Source organism: Amphiura filiformis, chromosome 4 (genome assembly GCF_039555335.1).
Source record: "Amphiura filiformis chromosome 4, Afil_fr2py, whole genome shotgun sequence".
Lineage (NCBI taxonomy): Eukaryota > Metazoa > Echinodermata > Ophiuroidea > Amphilepidida > Amphiuridae > Amphiura > Amphiura filiformis.
The window spans coordinates 22,204,437-22,227,537 of NC_092631.1; the positions used below are offsets into that span (position 1 = coordinate 22,204,437).

The 23,101-nt window shown below is 36.0% G+C and overlaps 1 protein-coding gene across 2 annotated transcripts in view; it reads right to left on the reverse strand.

The window, feature by feature from the left end:
• Positions 1-1,591: 1,591 nt before the first annotated feature.
• LOC140150699 (E3 ubiquitin-protein ligase rnf213-alpha-like) overlaps positions 1,592-23,101 on the reverse strand; it is a 59,959-nt gene continuing 38,449 nt past the window's right edge. For both annotated transcript variants that reach the window (XM_072172782.1, XM_072172781.1), the window contains 29 exons: positions 22,483-22,653; positions 21,980-22,152; positions 21,632-21,760; positions 21,229-21,394; positions 19,761-19,843; positions 19,453-19,603; positions 18,946-19,139; positions 18,304-18,489; positions 16,870-16,984; positions 15,853-16,059; positions 15,144-15,280; positions 14,615-14,832; positions 13,961-14,227; positions 13,689-13,839; positions 12,988-13,397; positions 12,584-12,768; positions 12,225-12,437; positions 11,406-11,611; positions 10,740-10,851; positions 9,703-9,803; positions 9,078-9,251; positions 8,351-8,596; positions 6,478-6,592; positions 6,107-6,334; positions 5,605-5,778; positions 5,293-5,409; positions 4,271-4,375; positions 2,648-2,704; positions 1,592-2,040 (listed from right to left, as the gene is read on the reverse strand). In XM_072172782.1, the coding sequence (XP_072028883.1) occupies positions 1,750-2,040; positions 2,648-2,704; positions 4,271-4,375; positions 5,293-5,409; positions 5,605-5,778; positions 6,107-6,334; positions 6,478-6,592; positions 8,351-8,596; positions 9,078-9,251; positions 9,703-9,803; positions 10,740-10,851; positions 11,406-11,611; positions 12,225-12,437; positions 12,584-12,768; positions 12,988-13,397; positions 13,689-13,839; positions 13,961-14,227; positions 14,615-14,832; positions 15,144-15,280; positions 15,853-16,059; positions 16,870-16,984; positions 18,304-18,489; positions 18,946-19,139; positions 19,453-19,603; positions 19,761-19,843; positions 21,229-21,394; positions 21,632-21,760; positions 21,980-22,152; positions 22,483-22,653 (5,082 nt within the window). In that variant the 3' untranslated portion in view covers positions 1,592-1,749. The remainder of the gene's footprint in view (positions 2,041-2,647; positions 2,705-4,270; positions 4,376-5,292; positions 5,410-5,604; positions 5,779-6,106; positions 6,335-6,477; positions 6,593-8,350; positions 8,597-9,077; positions 9,252-9,702; positions 9,804-10,739; positions 10,852-11,405; positions 11,612-12,224; positions 12,438-12,583; positions 12,769-12,987; positions 13,398-13,688; positions 13,840-13,960; positions 14,228-14,614; positions 14,833-15,143; positions 15,281-15,852; positions 16,060-16,869; positions 16,985-18,303; positions 18,490-18,945; positions 19,140-19,452; positions 19,604-19,760; positions 19,844-21,228; positions 21,395-21,631; positions 21,761-21,979; positions 22,153-22,482; positions 22,654-23,101) is intronic.

The window sequence follows — 23,101 nt, forward strand, 5'->3', positions numbered from 1 at the left end:
GTTGCCAATCTATGCTGGTCTTCGCAGATTTTTCGCGGGAGCTCCAGTTTTCCTCCTGCTTCTAAATACAGACCTCTTCCCATTTCCCTGTCCGGTCATATTCAGTTGGCATCCCTTAATTTAGTAGCCTCTGGGCACTATTAGGCTTTCTCTGACTTCGGCCGATTGTTATAAATAAATATTTAAATATCGTGTTTTTCATACTTTATGTATACCTACCTAACACTTCGTCTTGAGCATGTTGGTAGGCAGTAACTCTAGCAAGAACAACATGAATAAGGTAGATACCGTCTCTTGTCTTAGTGGTCATTTCTAGCTGCTTGATGTCTTTGTCAAGGATATTCCAAAGTTTCTCTCCCAAGTCGTGCGAAGCTTTTGTGACCTTCTTTGCCAACTTAAATATAATACATAAAAGTTGATTAAAAGTACGTATTCTTTCTCTTCTGCCTGTTCTTGCGGGTGTTCTCGGTGTTTTTGCTGTTAGTTGTGGTGGTGATGGTTTTGGTAATTTTTGTATTATTTTTCACTTTGGTTACCCATTTTCTTTCGAACAAATTGACGATAATAAAATCCCATATATAATAGAATCTAATTTCCCGCATTTCTACACCTCAATGACATACATTGCTGGGGCCTATCTCACCTGCGAAATGTTGCAGCCTTGGCTGGAATTTTTAAACTGCATTCCATCACCCGTAGCCAAAAGAATAATGAAAGTTTATGACGCAATACAATTATATAATATCGACTTTTATCCCCCAATTGGCCAGTCACAACACCAGTTTGGTGCTGATAGAACCCATTAATGGCCGAATGACCAATCTGACCATCATTTGGCTCGTTGGATACGTATAATAGTATTAATGTTGAAACATTATTCATGAATTGATACTATAAGAACTTACTTCCGGATTGAAAACTGCAACCCCAAGCAGAAACGCACGCACAATAATATTGAATATCAGCTGTTGTAGCTCTGTTGCTGAGCTGTCATCTCGTTGGAGATTAAAATTCTTCCTAATCTCAGTAACAAATGTCGTCTCCTGAAGTACAGATTAAGGGGTGTTTCAAGGTAATCAATTTTAATTCAATTTCAATTTATTATTTCCATATTAAAAAACAATACATCACACGACAAACAATTAAAACTTATGGAGGAGTAGGCTGGAAAGCCAATAAGGCCTGATAAGTAACCTACCCCTGAAAACATATTACAATAAATATAATAGAAGAACTAAAGTTACACTAACAATCACTAACAGAGAAGAAAATAAGACACAGCAAGGACTGGCTTAAAGATCGGGGATACTAGTGAGATTGTATGTAGGTATATAACAGGTCGTGCTTAAATTGAATGCGAAAATGATTTACAGAAATTGATTCTTTTATTGTTTAGGGTAAAGAATTCCAAAGAACGGGGCCATTTGTTCTGATACCTCGGTCTGAAAAGGTTTTCATATTTTTGATTAATTGTAAATCATTGGAGTTTCCTGTTTTGTAATTGTAATTTCTGATCGTTTCTTGAAGTAATCCTTAAAAGCAACTAACGAACAAACCTTTGCAGTCAACTTTTCATCCTTGATCGGGGATACTAGTGAGATTGTATGTAGGTATATAACAGGTCGTGCTTAAATTGAATGCGAAAATGATTTACAGAAATTGATTCTTTTATTGTTTAGGGTAAAGAATTCCAAAGAACGGGGCCATTTGTTCTGATACCTCGGTCTGAAAAGGTTTTCATATTTTTGATTAATTGTAAATCATTGGAGTTTCCTGTTTTGTAATTGTAATTTCTGATCGTTTCTTGAAGTAATCCTTAAAAGCAACTAACGAACAAACCTTTGCAGTCAACTTTTCATCCTTGATGAGAATTTTCAATGGACAACACAGGCTGTTATCTTCGGCGCAAATCACTGTTACCAAGGTGTGAATTGCAAGTGCTACAATCCTCAAACGGTCTTGACTGTCATGTGGTTTCACAACCAACTCGTTGCATCTGTCGCTATACAGATTATTTTCTAGTAGGCGAATGACCATCTCCTGAAAAGTTTATCACAGTGTATTTAAACAGTTGATTTCATATTTGTACTTGCTTACTAATGATAATTATAATAATGACAATACCATGACGATGATGACTACGATGATGAGAAGCTGCTGCTTTCGTTTAAATACCATGTTGTCTGTAATAAACGCCCAGAGGAATTTTATGAAATGGAACGTTTATTCGAAGCAAATTTTCTTTTTTTAAATCGGGGCGAGTTCGTTTCCGAGTCCAACCCAATATGGCGGCGCTCTCGTAACAGCACATTATCGCGATAAAATACTACAAAATGACATATATGCAAGTACATTTTAAGTAAGCATGTGATTTACTTAGTGAAATTCTACCATAATTTTGCAATGAATTACGTTAGAATAGGTTTTGTCCATGCAATGTAGCGAATCTGACAGCTATATACATTTAGTACCAATGCCAGGTTTAAGCTTGGACATTTGCTCATTGTGGTCAGTTTTTTTTTTTGCAAACATGGGGGCGTTTATTAGAGAGGAGCTTGTATTACAAACAATATGTATCTATACTGTCCTTTGGGAAACAATGAATCACCTTATTCATGACATCATCGATTTATTTCCATGTACTTACTTGGTGCCTAACATTCTCAGTGTGAGTGCGAATGAATTCCTGCATTGCTTCTTTGATCTAGAGGTAAAATGAAAACGTTTCCTGATTAAGGAGATTTAAGGATACGATAGGCCTACATGATTTACCGACAAGTGACTCATTTCGGAATGCGATCATGAATTTTGATGAAAAAAAAGTTTCCACAGGCTTCATTGGGACTCGAACCAGCGATTCTAAACTTCCTTCGATTACGCTTCCAGCGCTTTATCGCTCGGCCACCGTGGCAGTTGAGCGGATGAGTGTAATGATAAAAGATAAATCTCATAATGCCATCTTTAGCCTTTTGTTTACTAAAAAAAAGATGCGTTTTGTAAAGATAGATTAGGCGTTTTATGCATAAATAGCACGAACGTTTGGGAAAGGTTTCAAACAAATAATAAAGGCACTGATGTGATGATGAAATTGCGTAAGTCGGGAATTATCTGCGTCGCAATGTTTTGTTTTGGTTTTAGGAATTTGACCTTAAAATTTACGACTTCATGACATTATCATTCGAAATCAACAAAAGATATTTCAATTGTCCCCATTCTTTCTCTAGAATGTTTTGTACAGGTATGTGAAATAGCTTCAACAATGGTTCGCTGCATAATGGTTAAAATAGCCTTGACCTAAAAAAGGGCGAGAGGTACCATATTTACGGATTCAGGCTAAATTTAAAATTGATATAAAACGTTTGTTTTTTGATCGATTACAAAAATTAATTTTTGACGTATAAAGAAATTGTATCTGGCGTGAATTACACCACAGTTTTTATTCCTATGGCTCTTTGACTTCTTCAAATAATTTTTTTAATGATTTTGGTGGAATGCCGAATCGCCTGTTTAATCATGTTACGCGTAGAATTAGAAAACGGATCAGTTGGCATGCTCTATACCGATATCAACCTTGTATGCCGCCCTCTGTAGTTCATTTATCACCCTCAATCACCATTAAATAATTGATATGCTGCCCTCTGGTTTTGTATATCGTCTTATTCCTGTTTGCTATTTCAAGAGCCTGCGTATGATTTTAGCAAACACGCGAATCGCTATTAGTATAGGGATTCTACAAAGGCAATTGGACAAACTGACATAATTATTCGATCTGGATATACAAATACGTAAAATAGTCAAATGTCAGGTATTTACCAATATTCTGGGTATTAGAAGTACGATCTACATCCAAAAAATGATGGTGTACTATTCCTCAGACAAAACAGCTCGGTAACGCCATTTGCAACATAGATATTGTTTTTAATGCTATGAGTGTATTTGTAAATTACATTTGCTTTGTTAGAATTTCGTACACGAGATCTGAGTCGAGTTGTGAGCTCTTGCTGCACGCTTTATTTTACAGCGTCTTGGCAACTCAGCTGTTCTCTTTTACTTTTAATGTTGTGATAGTTTGGTGTTTTACCGAGTGATTATAAATTTATCAAAAAAACAAAAACAAAAAACAAAGATGTTTCCTTGTTTTTAATACTTGTTGCCCATGCATTACATGACCCAACCCATTCACATAAAGACCTACGTAATATTTCTGTCCTCAGCCGTTTTCCCCGAATATTTATCAATAATATTAAAAATGTTTATCGTATAATTATACTTGTAGTGAAGCTTGATCAGCACAGGATCCGTATTCCAATGTGACTTGACGAAATATTGCAAGGAGAACCACAGTGTCCCTCATGCTGGCTGAACATGTCACAGACTACGGAAAAATAGAGTAAAGCATTTTGTGAGAATTATTTACGTAATCAGCATTCCATCGACACACTCCCTCTCAACTATTTTAAAATCAGGTTTGATGATTATGCTTCTTGATCTGTTCTCTAGAACAATGAACATAATTTCATGGACACTTCTAATGCGTAAAACAAAATGTTTTGAATGGAGTATATATATAGGAATAAAATAATTATGACAATCCAGTTCTGATATTGCATATAGTGTGTGTACTGGTTTATTTGTTGTATTTCTTCTTTAACTTGGGACACTCAATCAGTTGAAACACAGTTAATCACCTGTTCTTCCTTGAGGCCCAGGAAAATTATCGTTTTATTTGCATTTCCATACTGTGTGTATGTTTGTGTCATGTCCTTATAGAAAATAGCATAAAACATTACCCCTTTAGAAACAACAAAGTTAATGACGTCTTTTTCAGGATAGTTTATTTTTAACTATATTTAAAAATACTTTCATTTTTTCATTACGTTGCTTACCACATTTCCATATTTTGTAAAATGTCTTCTTTGTAACCTGAAGTTATTCACATTCTGATGTACTTTGATTCATTGTAAGGAATATGTTTATCAAAGATACTGGCTCAACGCATGCCCGCGGATTAACTGATTAATGTACAATCTGAAATGATTTTTAGCGCAACAGTCGGGTCAAGGCATGAGATGACTAAAGTAAATAAATGTAAAGTTGTTTTCTTTGAACTTCCGTGGTCGTGCCTGTGCGTATCGCGTACACGAGCGTAAACACAAAAGCAATAAACAATCACGCTGATTGGCTGATCAATGCACTTGACAACAAGCCGGCTGACCCATTGGTCTTCGGCGCGGCGCGTAGTAGGCGACCTTGTCACTTCTACGCGATCGCAACTTTAACACGACGAAATACCTGGTAAATCTGTTCGAGGGGTTCGAGAGATTCGCTCTGTATGGATTGGTTTAGTCCCTTTCGCACTTCCGCGTACGCACCTCCAAGCACAACAAACACATCTTTGCTTTTGCAAACCTGAAGATAGAAAAATTGAAAATAAAAAAATGAGAAAACGTTACATCGTTGACGATGATGATGATGATGGTGGGATGGTAATGATCCCGATTATGTCAGGTTGTGGTGCATTGGTTGTGGTGGCGCTGGTTCTGTTCTATTTGTCAGTAGTGTTTTTGTGTTGGTAGCTGGTGATAAACATTTGGACAGACTCACCCATTCTCTCAGTGATTCATCCAAAATCCATTTCAATTGATCATGCTTGCTCACAAGCCCTAAAGCATCGGTACCGAACGACTTGCAAAGGTTTTTCAGAAGAAATAAGTGCGCTTCTTGCTTGCAAATTGTGTCCAAACAGACCGTCTGTGCTGCTTCGAAAAGATAGTTGAGCTACGAGAGGAAGACAATAATGAAGTGCATTAAACATTGTTTGAAACAAAAAAGCTAAGCAAATCAAATTGAAAAGAAGCACATTCATGTACATACGAAATTTAAATCATGTTCAGCCCTCGTACATCACGTATATTTCTTCACTTTTGAAGAAAGATTTAAACTACATCCACATCCGAGTCTGAAAACTAACCATCACATAAAGCTACACAACAAATGGTAGCTTGTTACGCATGTTTTCCGACCTACTTAATCAGAATTTGGTGGGATTTATTATCATATGATATCATATCTATAAATTCTACGAAACATAAAAGTAGATTCTTACACTTTTGTACTTTTTCAGAATCTCTTCATCGACTGACATTTCATGTACAAACTGTGCAGTAATTATCAGTCCAAATCGAGCTTCTGCAATTGACTCCAGGGTTTTGACATTTGGTACCTCCGACTGATTGAAGAGACCATCCTTTGCGCTTGTAAGGCGCTTTGTTGCTTCCTCGATGAGGGTCAATTTTGGATCCAACGCAAGAGCGGCTTCACGAAACCAAAAATCCTTAAGAAAGATAAACAATATCCTGTCAGTTTAGAATTAATTTAACAACAATTAGTTCCGCTAATGTTATCAAAGTATACAAGAAAACACGAAGACAGAGTTCTTATTCAATCAATACGATCAAAATTCAAAATAATATGTACCTCGTGGCAAAAGAAGAACATCAGGCAGACTTGGGAAGCTAGTTCCAAATCTTCTCCCGTCGCTGGTTTTATGTCTCTCAGATACCTATCTATATACTGAGTCGTTCTTTCCATGCTGCATATGGCAAAACAAACAATGCAAAATTAGATCTATCCATTGGCGTCAAAGGAACTATCCTACGAAGTAATAATAAAAATTCCTTTAAAAGGAATAGGGCGAGCAAATGAAATAATTGTCAAGAGAAATGAAAGAATGAGTAACCCTTCACAATTAAAAACAGAGAAAATATTACACAACATCGATTTCCAATGGGGGAATAACACAAAACGTATAAACAAAGTTAGGAGTTTCGTTTATGTTATTCCCTCATTGAATCATGTTGTGTCATATTTTCCCTGATTTTAATCTTATCCATTGCTAGTGTGAGTGTGACATTGTTGTATCCGTTTGGATCCATCCTTTGGTTCCCATCTGGTCAGTTGGAACAGATTTCCCTGAATTTATATTACCCATTCACATCATAACAGAAAACGTTTTATATTAACATTTTATATAAGATAGTGTTATAATTTTTGTAGATAATAGTTATTTAAAACATTTTCGTAATCATACATAGAGTTTTTTATCATCAGACAGGAAGACTTCTGGTCATCTTCTCTGGTGAGACAACAGGTCTGGGCTATCTTTCCCGGGTATCTTTCCATATCAAAGTTTGATCATGATTAACATAACTGTATTTCAAAGCGTCAAACTATATCATTATTTTGTCCCAACAAATATAATCCAGGGAATAAAATATTCAATTATTCATTCAAAGGTTTATTTATTTTATTCAACCTGGGCCATTTCTACTGGTGCTACATACATGCAGGACAGTTATGGCTGCAAATGCATTCTGATAATTTGTCTATAATATATTATGCAAGCATCAGCAAGCATAATTTCATTAATTTGTCACAAGATTTGAAAAGTAAATAGCCTATGTACACACTGAACACAATGCACATACAAACTATACATAGCGAAGCTGTCAGTATAAAATTATGACCTTTACGATGCTATTAATTTAGCCCAAAGATTAGGAAAACTAGCAAAATTGGAGAACTGGTACTGTTCAAATAAAGACGTCTGCAAATCTTGCTGCAATTTCAAAATAGTATTTCTATTCCTTAAATAAATATTTTTGTTATTTCTTTTAATACAAACACATTACTGCCTATGACTTTATCGTATTACTTAAATATCAAAATCAAGTAATAATTACAAAACTCGCCGTAAACTATCACCACTGTGGGTTTTTGGGTATATAACCACCACAAATACTTTCTGCAACACTGCATGTGAAAAAGTAGGTCAATAGTCAGATAAATATAGGGCGCGGGGTGCGGCGCCCAAAAACTACTTTTCCCACGTAACAACAAAATCACTATGCCTTACTAGTTTGAGAATCGCAATTAAAATATGGTTTAACAGACATACTAAAGCTTTTAAGTTAAAACTATCACAGATGCGTTCTAGGAACAATGGGAGATGAATAGTATCAGATAGTCATGGTTTACCGAATTGAGACGGTCTGTTGAAATATACAGAGGCGACACAGACACGGTAAGCTTAAAGTAACCCCTATGACTGCGAGTGGAGTGCCATACATGTTATACAATCCCCCATACTGAACGTTTTGTTGGCATTTAATTTCTCATTGAGCCCAAAGAAACTTCAAACAGCATCACAGGCCATTTGTGTAGGTTATTGCGTGTACGGTGATGAAATTGAAAAGGAAGGGTTGACAGTCACTTTTCGTCATGTTCTAAAGAAGAGAAGACTCTTTAAAGACCAAATGTTTTTCATTTGCTAAAGACAGTTGATATTTACCTTGATTGCAACAACAATCTCAGTATCACCACCCTAATTGCTGGAGTGTGATCGATACAATCAGTATTGAATGTAACACCTTCTTCTTGTGGCGCGTCTGACGACCGACCAACCACAAGCTTCAGCAATCCTTCCACAACTTTCTCGTCCGGAGGTGTGTTGTCAGCAAAGCAAAGTTGCGAAACAATTTCAAAGAAGAAAGCGTTTCTACGTTCTTTGAAGTCTTGAAATTTCTCAAAAGCTCTCCTGTGTGTTTAATAATTTGATTCCAAATTTATTACAAGCAAATAACAAAAATGTATAACAGCTTTAATGTATAATAATGGTCAGCCGAGATTTTTTAATTATTTTCGTTAGGGATCAACCTTAAGTTATCGGGTAGCGTAGTATTTTTGTTGGACATGAGAGCGAGCACATCATACACATCAAATCGCATTCTGAATACGAGAAATGTCCTGTGAATTTTATGGCAAATTATTTTTTTTAAATTGATATTTTTGACATTTAACATTCCTCGAAGTTAATTTTATAAATCTAATAACGTATAATTAAAGTGTATGTAGCTGGGAGGAAAGGCCGACCATCATTTAAGAAATGTGACCTTTCGTATTGACGGTATACAGTTTTTTCCAAAAAGACCTTTAGAATCTTTAGATCCCATTATGTACTATCGTTAGTAACATTCCTGTATACGAACTGATATAAATTATCATTTTCTTTTACGAACTTGTCTGCAACTTCCGGTTGGAATGATTGTGCTACTGGCTTTTTACAAGTCGGACACTTTCTTTGCCCTCCAGCGAGCATATCACTGATGCAACTGTTACAGAACACGTGTTGGCATTCCAAGAAGACAGGATTGGTAACTTCGCTGAGACAAATCGTACATTCCAAACCATACCTGGATAAAATGACAGTTAAATACGGAATCATCGTTTTTTGTTATAAGTACTAAGAATTCTGCTGGCATACATAATGTTTACAAACAAAATTCTTACCACTTTTACAGAAGACAGTGTACATGCTTCACTTACTCAAGGGCTGAGGTAAGGTTACACGAGACGAAAATTCCAAATACATACATGCACCTACATACATTACAGACGTGACACTAACATACACTCCCCCCACCCTCCAACACCCCCATATCACCACCACCACCATACCATACTTCCCCACATAGCTCCACACCACCCAATGGGTTAATAGTTCGTCAACATTTCTCCGCGCATGTTTTAAGTCATTTACTATTCCTTTATGGTATCTTACTGTACCCTACCAGCACATAACCGAATACCCCCCCCTCCCCCACAAAAAAGTAGTGAAAGGTCAGTTGACAGTTGATTTCTTACTTGAAGTCTATCTTGGCTGCATGTTTCGTAATGTTTTCAAGCAGATTTTTCACTCGCTTGATGGTCTTAATACTCTTCATTTCGGATCCTCCTGCAAATGCCTAGAAGTAAAAAAAATGGTTGTATCATCCATGTATTATATAATATCTTAAACAAATTATTGATTCTTCTGTCTATACACTATTAGATATTTTTAATTGTGCAATAATTTTATTAATTATTTGGCGATTGCTTTATTATTATACACTTTATATCTTTAAAATATTTGAGGGCGATATGAGATCAATATACTATATCTTTTATATTCAGTTTCAAAAGGAAATATAATTTTAGTAAAGGTATTCAAATGTTCTTGTTTTGATATTCTTTTTTTTTATTACTGTCGTTAGTATAAAGTATGTGAAAGTTTTATCCAAAAATATAACATGCAAACGAGGCAGGCGGTGATGGAAGCGATATCGCCAATTTTGAGGTCGCCATTGGATTAACACATAATCATGAAATCTTCACAAACAATTCTAAATTTGTTATGTGGTGTCAAAGCAAAATTATCTTACTCTAAAACCGTCGGGGTACGACAATGTACCACACTGTAAGTATGTTAATTTTCCATTTGTAATTGCTAACCGTGTATTTTGAATGGGGCTGTCAGCCCTGTATCTTCGCCAGCCTCGTACGTCACGTGTTGCGCTTCCTACGCCCCCTGCAAACGAGGCTTACAATTAATAGCGCCCTCAATGTTCTAATTTAGTTATGTTACCAATTTGACACCTACAGCGGTGCTTGTGAAACTAATTATTATGTATGTTAATACAATTGCACCAGTAGCCGAAATCGCCGCATTTCTAATAATACTTAACAATCATAGCACAAAAGTTGAACTGAAGCTGTGGAATTTTAGTTCCCATCTCATCCAGAGGTCAGCGCATGAGTGTACAAACATATTGGAGTTTAAGAACTGTGTCTTAGCATTAAAGGTTGTGTAGATCATGGTATTGTGTTGACACTAAATGTACATACACAGACCAACTACTCACATTCCACACTGGTAGTCCCATCTTAAAAATTGTCTGGTGTGTATCGTAACGTGGACTGGTGTACATATTCATGAAGAATATCTCTAGAATACGAATTCTGTGCCACTTTGGTCTGTAATATCAGAACATTGTGATGGAAAGATTATCAAATTCAATCAATTGAAATGTTTTAACTATAAAAATAGTCATGGTAAAAGTGTGTACGTGTGTTTAGTAAAGCTACAATTGCCATTTTAAAAAGGGTGAATGGACAGAAATTAGTTGAATAGGAAAACAATTTGAAAGCGTTTCGTGTAAATAATCAGTTTTTGGAAGTTTATTGAGCTGGGAAAAACACCTCAAACTTTTGACCCTACCAGCAGACACATTTTTTTAAATGGTTTTAATAACATTTCAATGTCTGGTTATGTGAAGGTCATGAAAAGGTTTTTTGAACGTTCTTATAAATAAAATATTTTGGTCAAACATTTTTGCAAAATATTCCGTCAACACTTAAATAACATTCTGTTTGTCAAAAACGTTTTTTGAATGTTATTAAAACGTTTTCTACCTTTTACTTTTACCCGACATTTAAACGTTTTCTATAACGTTATGTGTTTGCTGGGATTTACTTCCATGTTCCTCCATTTAAGGGAGGGGTGAGTTTGGTAAGAATATCTAATATACCTCACGACTTCGATTATCCTTCTTGATTTGGGCCCGTAAATGCCTGCCCTATCCTGAGCGACAGACAATATGACATTTTCAACCAGCAACTTCACTCTCTGCATCTTATCCTGCCATATTTTCTGTAACGCAGGTTGTGTACACTCTTCCTTTGTCGGTACAAGAAAATCACTCACAAGGATTTCAACAGCTCTGACGTCAAGAATCTACAACATATCATAAAGACCACTAATCATTGCTAATAAAGATAAGGTCCTTCTTGTACAAACCAATATAAATAATACTGGTATAGGTGTTACATTTTGATCAAATCAGACCAAAAGCGGGAATTGTGAATTTGAAATAACAGCAGTAAACATGGAAGATATAACAATAAAGTACATGCAAATGACAGGATATCGGCAAAAGTATGCTCAATTACGTTGATGTTGATACCAAGTCAATTTTCAAAATTACCACCTTTAGTCTGATTGGCTCAGGTCATGTCATTATCAAATATATAATAATTATTGAAAAGTAAAATCTTCAAAGCTTCGACAGTGACGATAAAACAAACAAGATAATAAAAATGTTAAACATATTGAAAAAGCTGTACTGTACAGGGCGTGCCTGAAAGAACTGTATTGTCGGAAACTAACATTTTTTGGCATTTATAGGCCCGAACCAAACAGAACATAATATTTGATGTAGTTGGGGAAAGAACTAAAAGCACTTTTAGATCATGGAGTTTTCGATATGTGGCTTTTCGTGTAGTTATGAAGCGTGTAGGGGTGAGTTTGTTTGATTTGCAAATGTGCCAGCAATTATATTTTGATATACCATTTCATCCTCCTGATTCACAAGTTGATCGAAGTGTTTTTCCAGTAAATCTGGGCATGCATTGAAGAGTTTCGAGAACTGCTTGAGACGATCAGCAATTTCCCTGTAGGTCTGGTGGAGAAGCACAAGTCCTTTTGTCGGGCTTCGTTCGTCATCGAATTCGAGTCTACTCCTAGTCTCAACCATGGCTGCCTTTATAGCACACGTTACACACTTTAAAAGAGATTATACACAAATAAATAAAAACAAATAAATAAACTATTTTTCCATACTGTTTACAAAATGATATAATAACAAAAGCTGAAGGAGCTTTCGTGCTAAAAACCATTACTGGTAAAAGTTTGAATAATACATCTTACCTCGAGCTCTTTATTCTGGAGATCTTTCTTGGGACCACATGTGTACGTCATGTGTATGAAGTCTTTTAAGTAGGCATCAATGTAATGCTGATATTCACATGACAGAACATTGGCATCCAAGACTACACCAAGGCGTTGGTTCACCACTACAACTACGTCTTCTAAAATATGCCTTTTCTGAATAGCTATAGATAACAAAAAAAACGATTCAAAGTTTTCTTGCTTTTATATTGATTGATTGATGAAAGATCGAGTACCATCTGAAAATACTAAGGTAGTAATTTATTGGAATCAAAAGTTTATACTCAAAGCATAAGTCTACTAAAACACTGAACTTTCATGAGCGATTTCTAATAACTGTATGATTATGATATTAAAGTGATATAGTTATACCAAGTCATTACCTCGTTTCTCTCCGGCCATTTCATATCTTTGGTCAATGTGTTTCTTAATGAGCCACGAGAAGGGAAAACTAGCAGTGAACGGTTTTCCACTGTTGCTGAAGACCTTAACAGGTATAGTCTCTCGTAACCGTTGCACATGATGGTGGTCCCGGTCAGAAGCTTCCAGAGGCGAAATTGAATCAGCAGATGTGGGACTTTCTGGAGGGGAAGTCGAATCCGATGGTGATATCATGTCTCTGTAGTGTAGTGGAGCCAGCTCCAAATCACCGAAAATCGCCAGCCACAAATTGCGAATCCAATTTTCTTTGGTATCCTCAAGCAGTTGAAGATTGTCGTTGTAGTCGCAGAATGCTATCACCTCAGCTAGGATTGGGTATACAATGTTGATAAGCTGCTGCCACAGTGCTCTCCTACGTATAAATGGGTGATTATATCTTTGAAAAGTATTGTTATGGATCAGCACTGATTCTCAAACACAAACCTGGTTGTTCTGTGCTTTAAGAGTTATTATTATCACAGGTGCGTGCTCGACATAATCATAATTTGTCAAACTAAAAATGATACACAGAGAACCCTTTAAAAAGGTTCAACTGTTACTGGATACATTGGAAACCCGTTAAAGTAGGTTAATATTAATGGCTGATTAATTTTCAAAGTATAGGTTAAATTAATTCATACAAAATAACGCATGTGTCAAATACCTAAACGTCCCACTTTCGTGGATACTTGAAATCTCCAAAGCCTTCTTCATCAGCCATTCCATTCCAACATCTTTTTGCCCAGTTTCCTCATCTCGTTGCTTTAGAAGATCAGCAATCCGTGTCTTTGTAACTGATACAAAATTGTATGTTCCTGAAAAAATAAATGTATCAAATGTATTAATTGCGGCAAATGCTCAGCTCTTTTAACGACAAATTGTATAACTTGAAGCAGAAAAACAAAATTAAGTCACGATAAATGAAACTTTACAAACCGTTCTTATTATCATCTAATAGATCTCGAATGGTGGAAATGCGTCTAGAAATTTGTTTCCTCATGTCACTTTCATCTATCGACTGAACGTCAATTTTTGAAACGGCTCGGTGTAGACTATCCATCAACAGTCGTTCGGCACTAACTTCTCCTGCGTGCTCGAAAACCGAACGGATATCGCCCCTCAGTTTCATCAAACTGGCAATTTCAGGACGGTTGGCTTGGGGTGGCTTTACATCATCTATGTGTACCATTTCCCATGGCCCACCTGCACAAAACACAATAAATATCCAAAACATTGTAGCTTTTTAATATGTTTACGAATGGATTAATGGTAACCCGGATTTTCTGATTCTTGTATCCACAAACACAGTGTATTATATTCACAGATGAAGCTTACATGTGCAAAGTATGTATGTGATCCATTGTGCGCTATAAAGAAAATTCACCGTGACAATTGTTACACAAAAATACCGCCAACAAATTCATAGTTTAAATAAATGATCAGCATTGATTTGAATAAATGCACTCAAATATTAAGCATGTCAAATATGAAGCTTTCTTCATTATTTTTATCACACTTTACGGATTTTACAGAAATTAAGGTAAAGTTGTAATGTAATGCATGCATGATAATTTTTAAGAGTTAACATACCATGATAGCTTACAAATCCCTTTGTCATTCGGGCTAGATTGATGACAAGAATGACATGTACCGGCTTCGGATGTATTTTGCTTGATTGGTCTTTGTCTCGCATTATTTCGTCAACAATGCAGTAAGATGCACATGCTATCAGTTGACTGTTTCTATGACCGTCTTCACACTGTACGACTAGAATGCGCTCACAATCTTGCTTGGTTGTCAGAAAATGCCTTTAGAAAACACATAAAAAATTACAAATAATTATCACATTTATACAGGTAGTTTGCGGAAGCATTTTTCACGGAGCGTGTTTGAATGAGTTATTATCACCCTTTTCATCGAAAACGTCGGTACAATATGGCAAATCATATAAGATATCTGTAACGTAGGTTCAAATGAGTAACGGTTGCTATCGCCAAGTCACGATTTGATCGATCTTAAGCGAGTTAATCTGAACCAGACCATCAATGACATGCACTATGCTCATTAAAATTAACAATGATTAATTATTACCAATTACGATAAACAATTATGTGATTACCTTACTTGCTGACGACACTGCTGTTGTGTTTGAAAGCTGTGCAGGTAAAGAGATTTCAAACATTTCTGCTCTAAATTCAGGTCACGTTCCAGTTGTTCAAGATCATGGCTTACCAGCAAACGGGAATGTGTTGTAACCTGATAGTACAATAGGATAAATGTAATGTTGGTTTGAACCGCATTCAGAATTGCGTCCTTTTAGCGAATTTAGAGAATAAATGTATTGTTTTCAGCTTCTAGAGTGAATATATAGTGTCATATAACACGGGCGACATCATTATTTTACGTAAAACAACGAGGCGACGCCGAGTTATTTTACGCCAAAAATGATGTCGTGTGTTATATAAAACAATAGATGCACGACAGCGGCTAAAAACAATACCTTTATTCTTATTCTTAAGCACTTCAATTCAAATAAATATACCAATCATAACTATACCAAATTTTAATTAAATTAAATCCTACATTTTACAAGGAATTATACCTTGGGCTTTAGAATCGATTGGTCACGTTGTTGCTATGCACCTCCAATTAATTCAAATAGCGCGTACGAGTATCGCGTCGACACGTACGCGCTAAAGTGTATGATATCGTGTCATATCACACGGGTAAGAACCAATAAGATTGCGAGTAAATTCTCAAGTGTTTTTAAACACTTAAAAGAATTCTTAAAAGAATGTAAAATATAAATATAACAAAGATAACGTTACCTGCAACATTAGCTCCTGTGATCGTCTGATTTCCTTCTCTAGATGATGCTGCAGATACTCCTTTAAACTGCTGTGCTTCTGATTTGAAAAGTAGGTCGCAAAAAAGTCATCAAAATCATCTTTCAGTGGTGAATACGACAGTCTCATGATCGCTTCTGGTGTAGCACATTGAAGAAGTGATTTCTGGACATTCCTACGTATCATTGCCTGTAACAATAAAACACACGTTGTGTTCAGTGAATTGTCGTTTGAGTCTGGATTCAGACTCGAGTCCACTGCTTGTCGGACCTGGGACATACATGTAAAATGACTAGGACTATAGATGCCTAGCCCAGGCCAATTAATTCCATGTAAAATGTGTACAATTTATATACAAATGTCCCAAATTTGTTGACTTATCTAATATATTGTGATATGGCAATTTCCAATAGTCTCCTATTTGGAATCTTTGACTGAATCCATAACAATTTTGAACTAGACTTTGACAGAGTTCAGAATTGAGCCGGACTTGGATCATAGATTTGTTGGACTCTGACTCCAGTCTGGAATCGGACGCAAAAAGGACTCAAGACTATGTTTGGACTCTGATACAAATAAATTCGGTTCTAATAAAGTGGATTCGGGTACAAGTCTGGTTGTATTCAATCGAACCGAGTCCAAACTTCCAAGGAATATTTAGTTAACTCGAAGCAAATGTGTACCGCAGTTACTACTATCAGTCCCTTTAAGTTATTGCTTTGCCATCATCACCACGGTACCACCACCACCACCACCTCCACCAGCACCACAAACAACAATAACAACAGTCAAAACAACGTCAGTAACAATAACATACTACATAATTATTCGAAAGTAAGTACATACGTGCTGGTGACAAACAATTTCCAAAGTTTAAGCTGACTTTAAGCACAATAAACTCAAGTAACCTTGAATTTTCGGCAAGTTGACTTTATTGTACTGAAAGTCAGTTTAAACTTGTGGAAATGCTTCATTTACTACCCTGACTACAATAGTTACCTCGTTCTCCGTCGGTTGATCATCTTTGGTTTTCTGATCACGAAATCGGAACACTAGTTTAGCAATCAGATCTTTGTGAAAACCAACAAAAGCGTCTTCCACGTCAAATTTGCACCTTGTTTGGAAATATAATTGTTTAATAGTAGTTTGCTTAATACATGTATAGTTATGTACCAAAAAAACAGAAAACATATAACATACAGGAAAACGTTCAATTTTATACTGAATAGATGATGTACTCCAAGGTTACCGCTCCTCCCCCCCCCCCTTTTAATTTTTTTAAATAGCAATATAAAATTAGCCTTGTAGAGGATGAAGCATGGGCGGAATTACAGGGGTAAATATAAGTATATTAAATAAAATAATACATGGAACATTCCGTTGCTATATAGCTCTATATTATTTTGTTGTGTATAGTTTGACAGTTCGTTACTAAATAATCAATAATACTGACCCACTTGTAAATATTAAGTGTTTTAAGTGTTTATAGTGGCATAGTGATATTTTGCCACTAGAACGGTCGGTTAAACACTCATAAGGAGGTCTGCATATATTATATTTATAATTAAAATATTCTATGGTGCAAAAACAAATCGAAAAAAACCACATAACAGCATCAACTGCTTAACAAAGGTGCTATCACTCTATACTAAATTGCTAAATATTAACACTTTAAGACAAGTTGTGTATGTCAGTGCTAAAGGTTGGCCTTAACCCTGGAATTATGAACACTTTTGGGCCTCATAACTGCTAAATTGTTTGTCTAAAGTATATAAAAGTATACATATTTAGAACCCCCAAAACGGCTTCTTTTTTTTTGGCCCACTTCTTTTTCGTTCAGCGATTTTTTTTTTAATTTTTAAAAACTAGACAAAAATATTTAGGAACCTTTTTTTATTTTTTTTGAACTTTGACCAACTTTGAGAAATTTGCACCAAAAATGGTCAAAAAATGCCAAATTTTCAAAAAAATCATAAAATGCCTGATTTTCGCCCAAATTTCAAATTTTTTGGTGAAGTTCAAAATTTAAAAAAAAAATAAAAAAAGGTTCCTAGATATTTTTATCTAGTTTTTAAAAATTAATAAAACATTTGGCCCAATAATTTTTTTTGTTACGTTGAACGAAAAAGAAGTGGACCAAAAACCCGTTTTGTGGGGATTTGGAGGCCCAAATTTGACCTCACAGATGAATTTATCAAGCCTTTGCCATTCTAAATATGCATACTTTTATATACATTAGACCAAAAATTTAGCACTTATGAGGCCCAAAAGTTTATTTAAGCGATTTAATAGATTGGATTACTTTATAAAGCTTCTTTAAACATGTGCTGGAACTTAGTCAAGAATAATATAGCTACGAAATTGATATCCTACGGGTAACAGGTTAAAGCACAAGACTCGGAAAAAGAACTATCTGAATAAACTCCAACTTACTGCTCTACATCTTTTGGTAGAGTTATAGACGAGAACTCCTGAACCCAATGGTTGAGCTCGGCTACCAGATTGAGTTGTGTTGGAGTCAACATGGTGGATGATGACAAGAAATGTTTTTCCAATCGGTTTATCAATGGCGTTGGGAAGTGCTCATAAACGTCTGTTTTGTCCGCTATAACAATTAACCTAATAAAATGCAAATAAATTGGGAAGAATGTTGAAAATGTGTATATTCCTTAAAAGGAATTCATTACATGATCAGTAGAAAAATTATCCGAAATTTGAGTCGATTTATTGGTTCATAGTTGTTGTTTTGTTTTTTATTTCTTTGTTTGTATGGTGGGTTTTTTTTGTATTTCATTGTTTCTTATCATTAATTATAATGAGCTTCAGTGTGTAAAATGACTCATGCATATGTAGTTCTAGCCACCCATATTTGAATAATCAACCAATATTTTACATAAACGTTTATTTTCATCATAATAATAATAACAATAATAATAATAATACACAAAGGAAATTAAGCAGTATGCTTATACATTTTGAACTTTCTAGAAGCTGTTACGACCATTTCCCGATTGCAAGATATTACCTCGATCGCGCATGCCCCTTCACTTACATTACCATTAAAACTAGTAATACCTGAACTGTTGATCCACTTTGCATTTCACCCGGTGTGTGCCAAGTCCGAGGGCAACATAGCGCTTATCCTTGTAATGGGCGTAGTATTGGTTCAAGGCGTCGTACAAACTCTCGTAAAGTTTGTTAAAGTTCAGCAAAATAACTGTTCTCCCTGCTTCCATGCAGATCTTGATACTGTTGATATCTCTACATACCTATATTGGTAATTTAACACAAGAAACTCAGAGGTCCGAATTTTACATAAAAGAAAAACCAATACGAGGCCACAATAACAGGCTTGTCGTCAGTTGCCGATGTGATTGTTTTTCAAACACGTAAACATATCTGACTCAAAAACATACACATCCCCTCACATACCCTAATCTACAAAACACAACCCCATCTCCCACGCACACAACCCACACAAAATGTTGTACATATGAAGCCTATAAGGAAAAACAAAGACGTCACACCTGTACAAACCCACACATCAGTGTAATATTATGCAATGAAATCGTTTGAGGTTACCTGCGTATACTCTTGGTCACTTGGAAAGCTGCTACCGAAGATAACTTCTGGTTTTTTCTCTGCAAACTGCTTTTCCACAATCGGAAGAGCTGCAAAGTTTTCAGTCAAAACCAACAAGTAGCGACTAACGTTGAGACCATCACGCGTATCGCTGTAAAAATATAAAAGTGATGAATATCCACAGTCTAAAGCTATATCAAGTTTTCATCAATTCTTTTAAAATTGGAAACAACACATGAACTAGTTAGGATTTCTTCATACAAGTATATCCAAAGTATTAAAATACAAATAAAGAAAACAAGCCTTACTCAGACACCTTTGGAATTCCGTCCATACTGGCTTTCAACAAGCCACCTTGGCTACAATCGGGCTGGTCTTCCACGTCTTCTGCCTGTTACATAATACCAGAAAATACGTTAATTAGTAGCTAGGATGAGACTGGACTAGGTTAAAAGGTTTTAGTACTGATCAGCGTGTGAAATCCCAATGAAAAGCACTTGCTATACTTAAAAAAGGAAGGTTTTATTTCAAACTCTAATGGTGACCTGCAGGTCAAATTGCTAAAATTGTACATTAAACACACCTAAACAGACACAATGCAATTTGCATGCAGCAGCTTAATCAGCGCCAATATTGCAACATTGAAACAAACAACTATACAAACATCCAATCCAACCCAACCCCACCCCCCAGTAGGCAATGAGGATAAAGTGCCTTGCCCAAGGACACAACACGTTGGCACGAGCGGGGGTCGAACTCGCAACCTATGGATTATGAGTCGGGCGCCTTATCCACTCGGCCACACGTGCTCCCAACTTGATTCACCATCCTGCAGACCTCTTGCAATTGCTGTTGTTTTGTTTATTTTTTGTCTTCCAATTACCATCGCTCAAATTAAACTTATGCTTATGCGGCTTGATGTTGATATCCTGGTTTTAAGTCTTGTAAAATATCACAAACATTGGAATGTCACGAATCATTATAAAACCCCAGAAATCATATATGACCTGACTGAATATCAACTGTACATGCTGTAGCATCACTCCTTACAAACCTTGCAGGTATGAACTCATTATGATTTTGTGAGCGTACACTACGAATGAGCCGTAAAGTCGGCAAATTGTATTCTGAGATACAGTGTAAAATGTGCGTGAAGGTCGTATTCATAGGTATCTCAATTAGGCGCAACATGTTTCTCATTTGATAGCGTTTAAACCAATCAATAATCCTATTGCTGAAGAGAATAAAAAAATTCTACCTTTATCTTTAGAATCATTAAATAGCTCTAGTCTTTGTTTGCTTTGTTAAATCCTGTTCTGTTCAACTGGTGGGCTACAATTGCATTGTATTTTGTCTAGGTATGTATAACCAACAATTAAGAATGAGAGGACATTCCTGAACCTCGTTGACTTGGGGATGATTTGAAATGACCGCCAATTATGACTTTATTGCCAGCAATGAGACACATGTAGAACAGAACAATGGTACCATTTTGTTGAAGGAGCAGAGTTCAACAAACCATAACCCCGCTTCTGGATATCATTTGCGGTCAATGATATACCATTTTAAAGCTTATGATATATATTTTCTAAACACGAAATAAAACAAAATTGACCTTACGGCTGATTCGTAGTGTCCGGTCACATATGTCATTGTATTGTTTCAAATACAATTTCCCCGTTAGTCTGTCACCAAAGACGAACAGGTTTACAAGTTTTGTCATGTGTATTAAGTAAATAACATGTTGACAATTTTTAATATTGCTAAAATACTTACAGGTTTCAGTTCTACATTGTGGTCCTTTAAGCATTGTTGGAATATCTCATATGGATTGATCTCTTCGTTGAAACCATCAAAGTTGCGCTTGATGCAGTGTTCCATTTCTTGGGAAGTTGGGATGGTCTTGGATAGTTTTGCAAAACCGTAGATCATTTTTATCAAACTTTTGAAGAAAAGATGCAAAAACAGTTACAATATATAACAAAAAGACAAAGTTACGCTTGATGCAGTGTTCCATTTCTTGAGAAGTTGGGATGGTCTTGGACAGTTTTGCAAAACTCATTTTTTTGAAGAAAAGAAGAAGCAATAGCAGTTACAATAAATAGTTACAATAAAATAGACAGTATTTCGTTCCAATTAAGATAAGATTTCAACTTTTTACAACTTTACTGAAAAGTACCTGTAGTAATCACGGAGTCCAAAGAATTCTCTAGACTGCTTCTCGCAGACCGTCTGGTAGCCTTGGGCCAAAGGTGGAATGAGATCTTGTATTTTCATCAAAACATCTTGATCAGTGCTGCAAATTCCCCTAAAAAAATGTATAAAATATTAAAGATTATTTAAAGATTCTAATCCTGTCACTGCAATATATATATATATAATGGCTTAATTTATATTTGACAATAATCAGATAATATAAGCGTGTAACCAAATTTTCTTAAGAATTCAATTACTCTTTAGATACGTTTGGCTTAAGTTACGCCATAAATTCATACTTTTCCATCTACATGTAAATAACAACGCTCACCTTGCTGTTTCTACGAGTTCTTTCTCAGTTGGATCCTCTCTTGATACCATAATACCGCGATTCATCTTTGCAGGATCGAGCGCCCAGTTGGATAATCCAATGAAACCTACTCTCTTGAATCTATTTTCTTCACCGGCAACTGTACTACCTGGCTCAAGTAGTGGATGTAGAGTCTAATGCAGAAGTTTAAAGAAATAAATCGCATCCTTTCACAATGTTTCACATCGTGCGTCATCTTTCTCCTCCTTATATGCATTCCCGCATGCGGGTGTGTAGGGGTGGGGGTATGTGTGTCGGGGAGTGCGTTGGGGGTGCTTGGTCGTGGGTGAGTGAGGGTGTTATGTGTTTGTATTTAATGCGTGTGTGGTGGGGTGGGTGTGATTTTGTGTGTGTGTCAGAACATGATGATGTACTGAGTGTAGGGTTGTATCTTGAGACTGAAACGGTTGTTTAATTACTTAATCTCGAACTATTATTGTTTGACATAATGGAAATAGGGTTACCTTTAGTGGCATCTTGGGAGAATCTTCAGCTAATCCCACTTCATCAAGAACAACGACGGACACGAAGTTCTGGGTGATTTTCTCCTTTTGAAATTCAGCGCAGCGCTCAAATGCGTGCAGAATATCAGCAGAAGTCGTCAATGGGCTGCACTGGCATGCTAACATATGAACCTATTGGAATGTGTTTATATGAAAGTCATTCAGTTCAACCCTAGCAGTACTTAAACACATATATATGACCGTCCACCACAAAGCAGCCGTAAAGTCGGCAAATTTGATCAAATTTGCATTAAGGTCGTATTCATAGGTACCTCAAGTTGTCGCTACATGTATCTCATTTTGCTACTAGTGCCAGTCAAACACCTTTACAACCAATCAATAATCCTATTGTTGAAGAGGATAATAAGCTTCTACCTATGTCTACAGAATTCTTTGTTTGCTTTGGCTAAATCCTGTTCAAGTGGTGGGTTACAAAGCATTGTATCTTGTCTAGGTATGTATAACCAACAATTAACAATGACAGGACATTCCTGAACCTCGTTGACTTGGAGATGATTTGAAATGACCGCCAATTATGACAGTTTGATATTTATTACCAGCAATGTGGAAAAAGAGACAC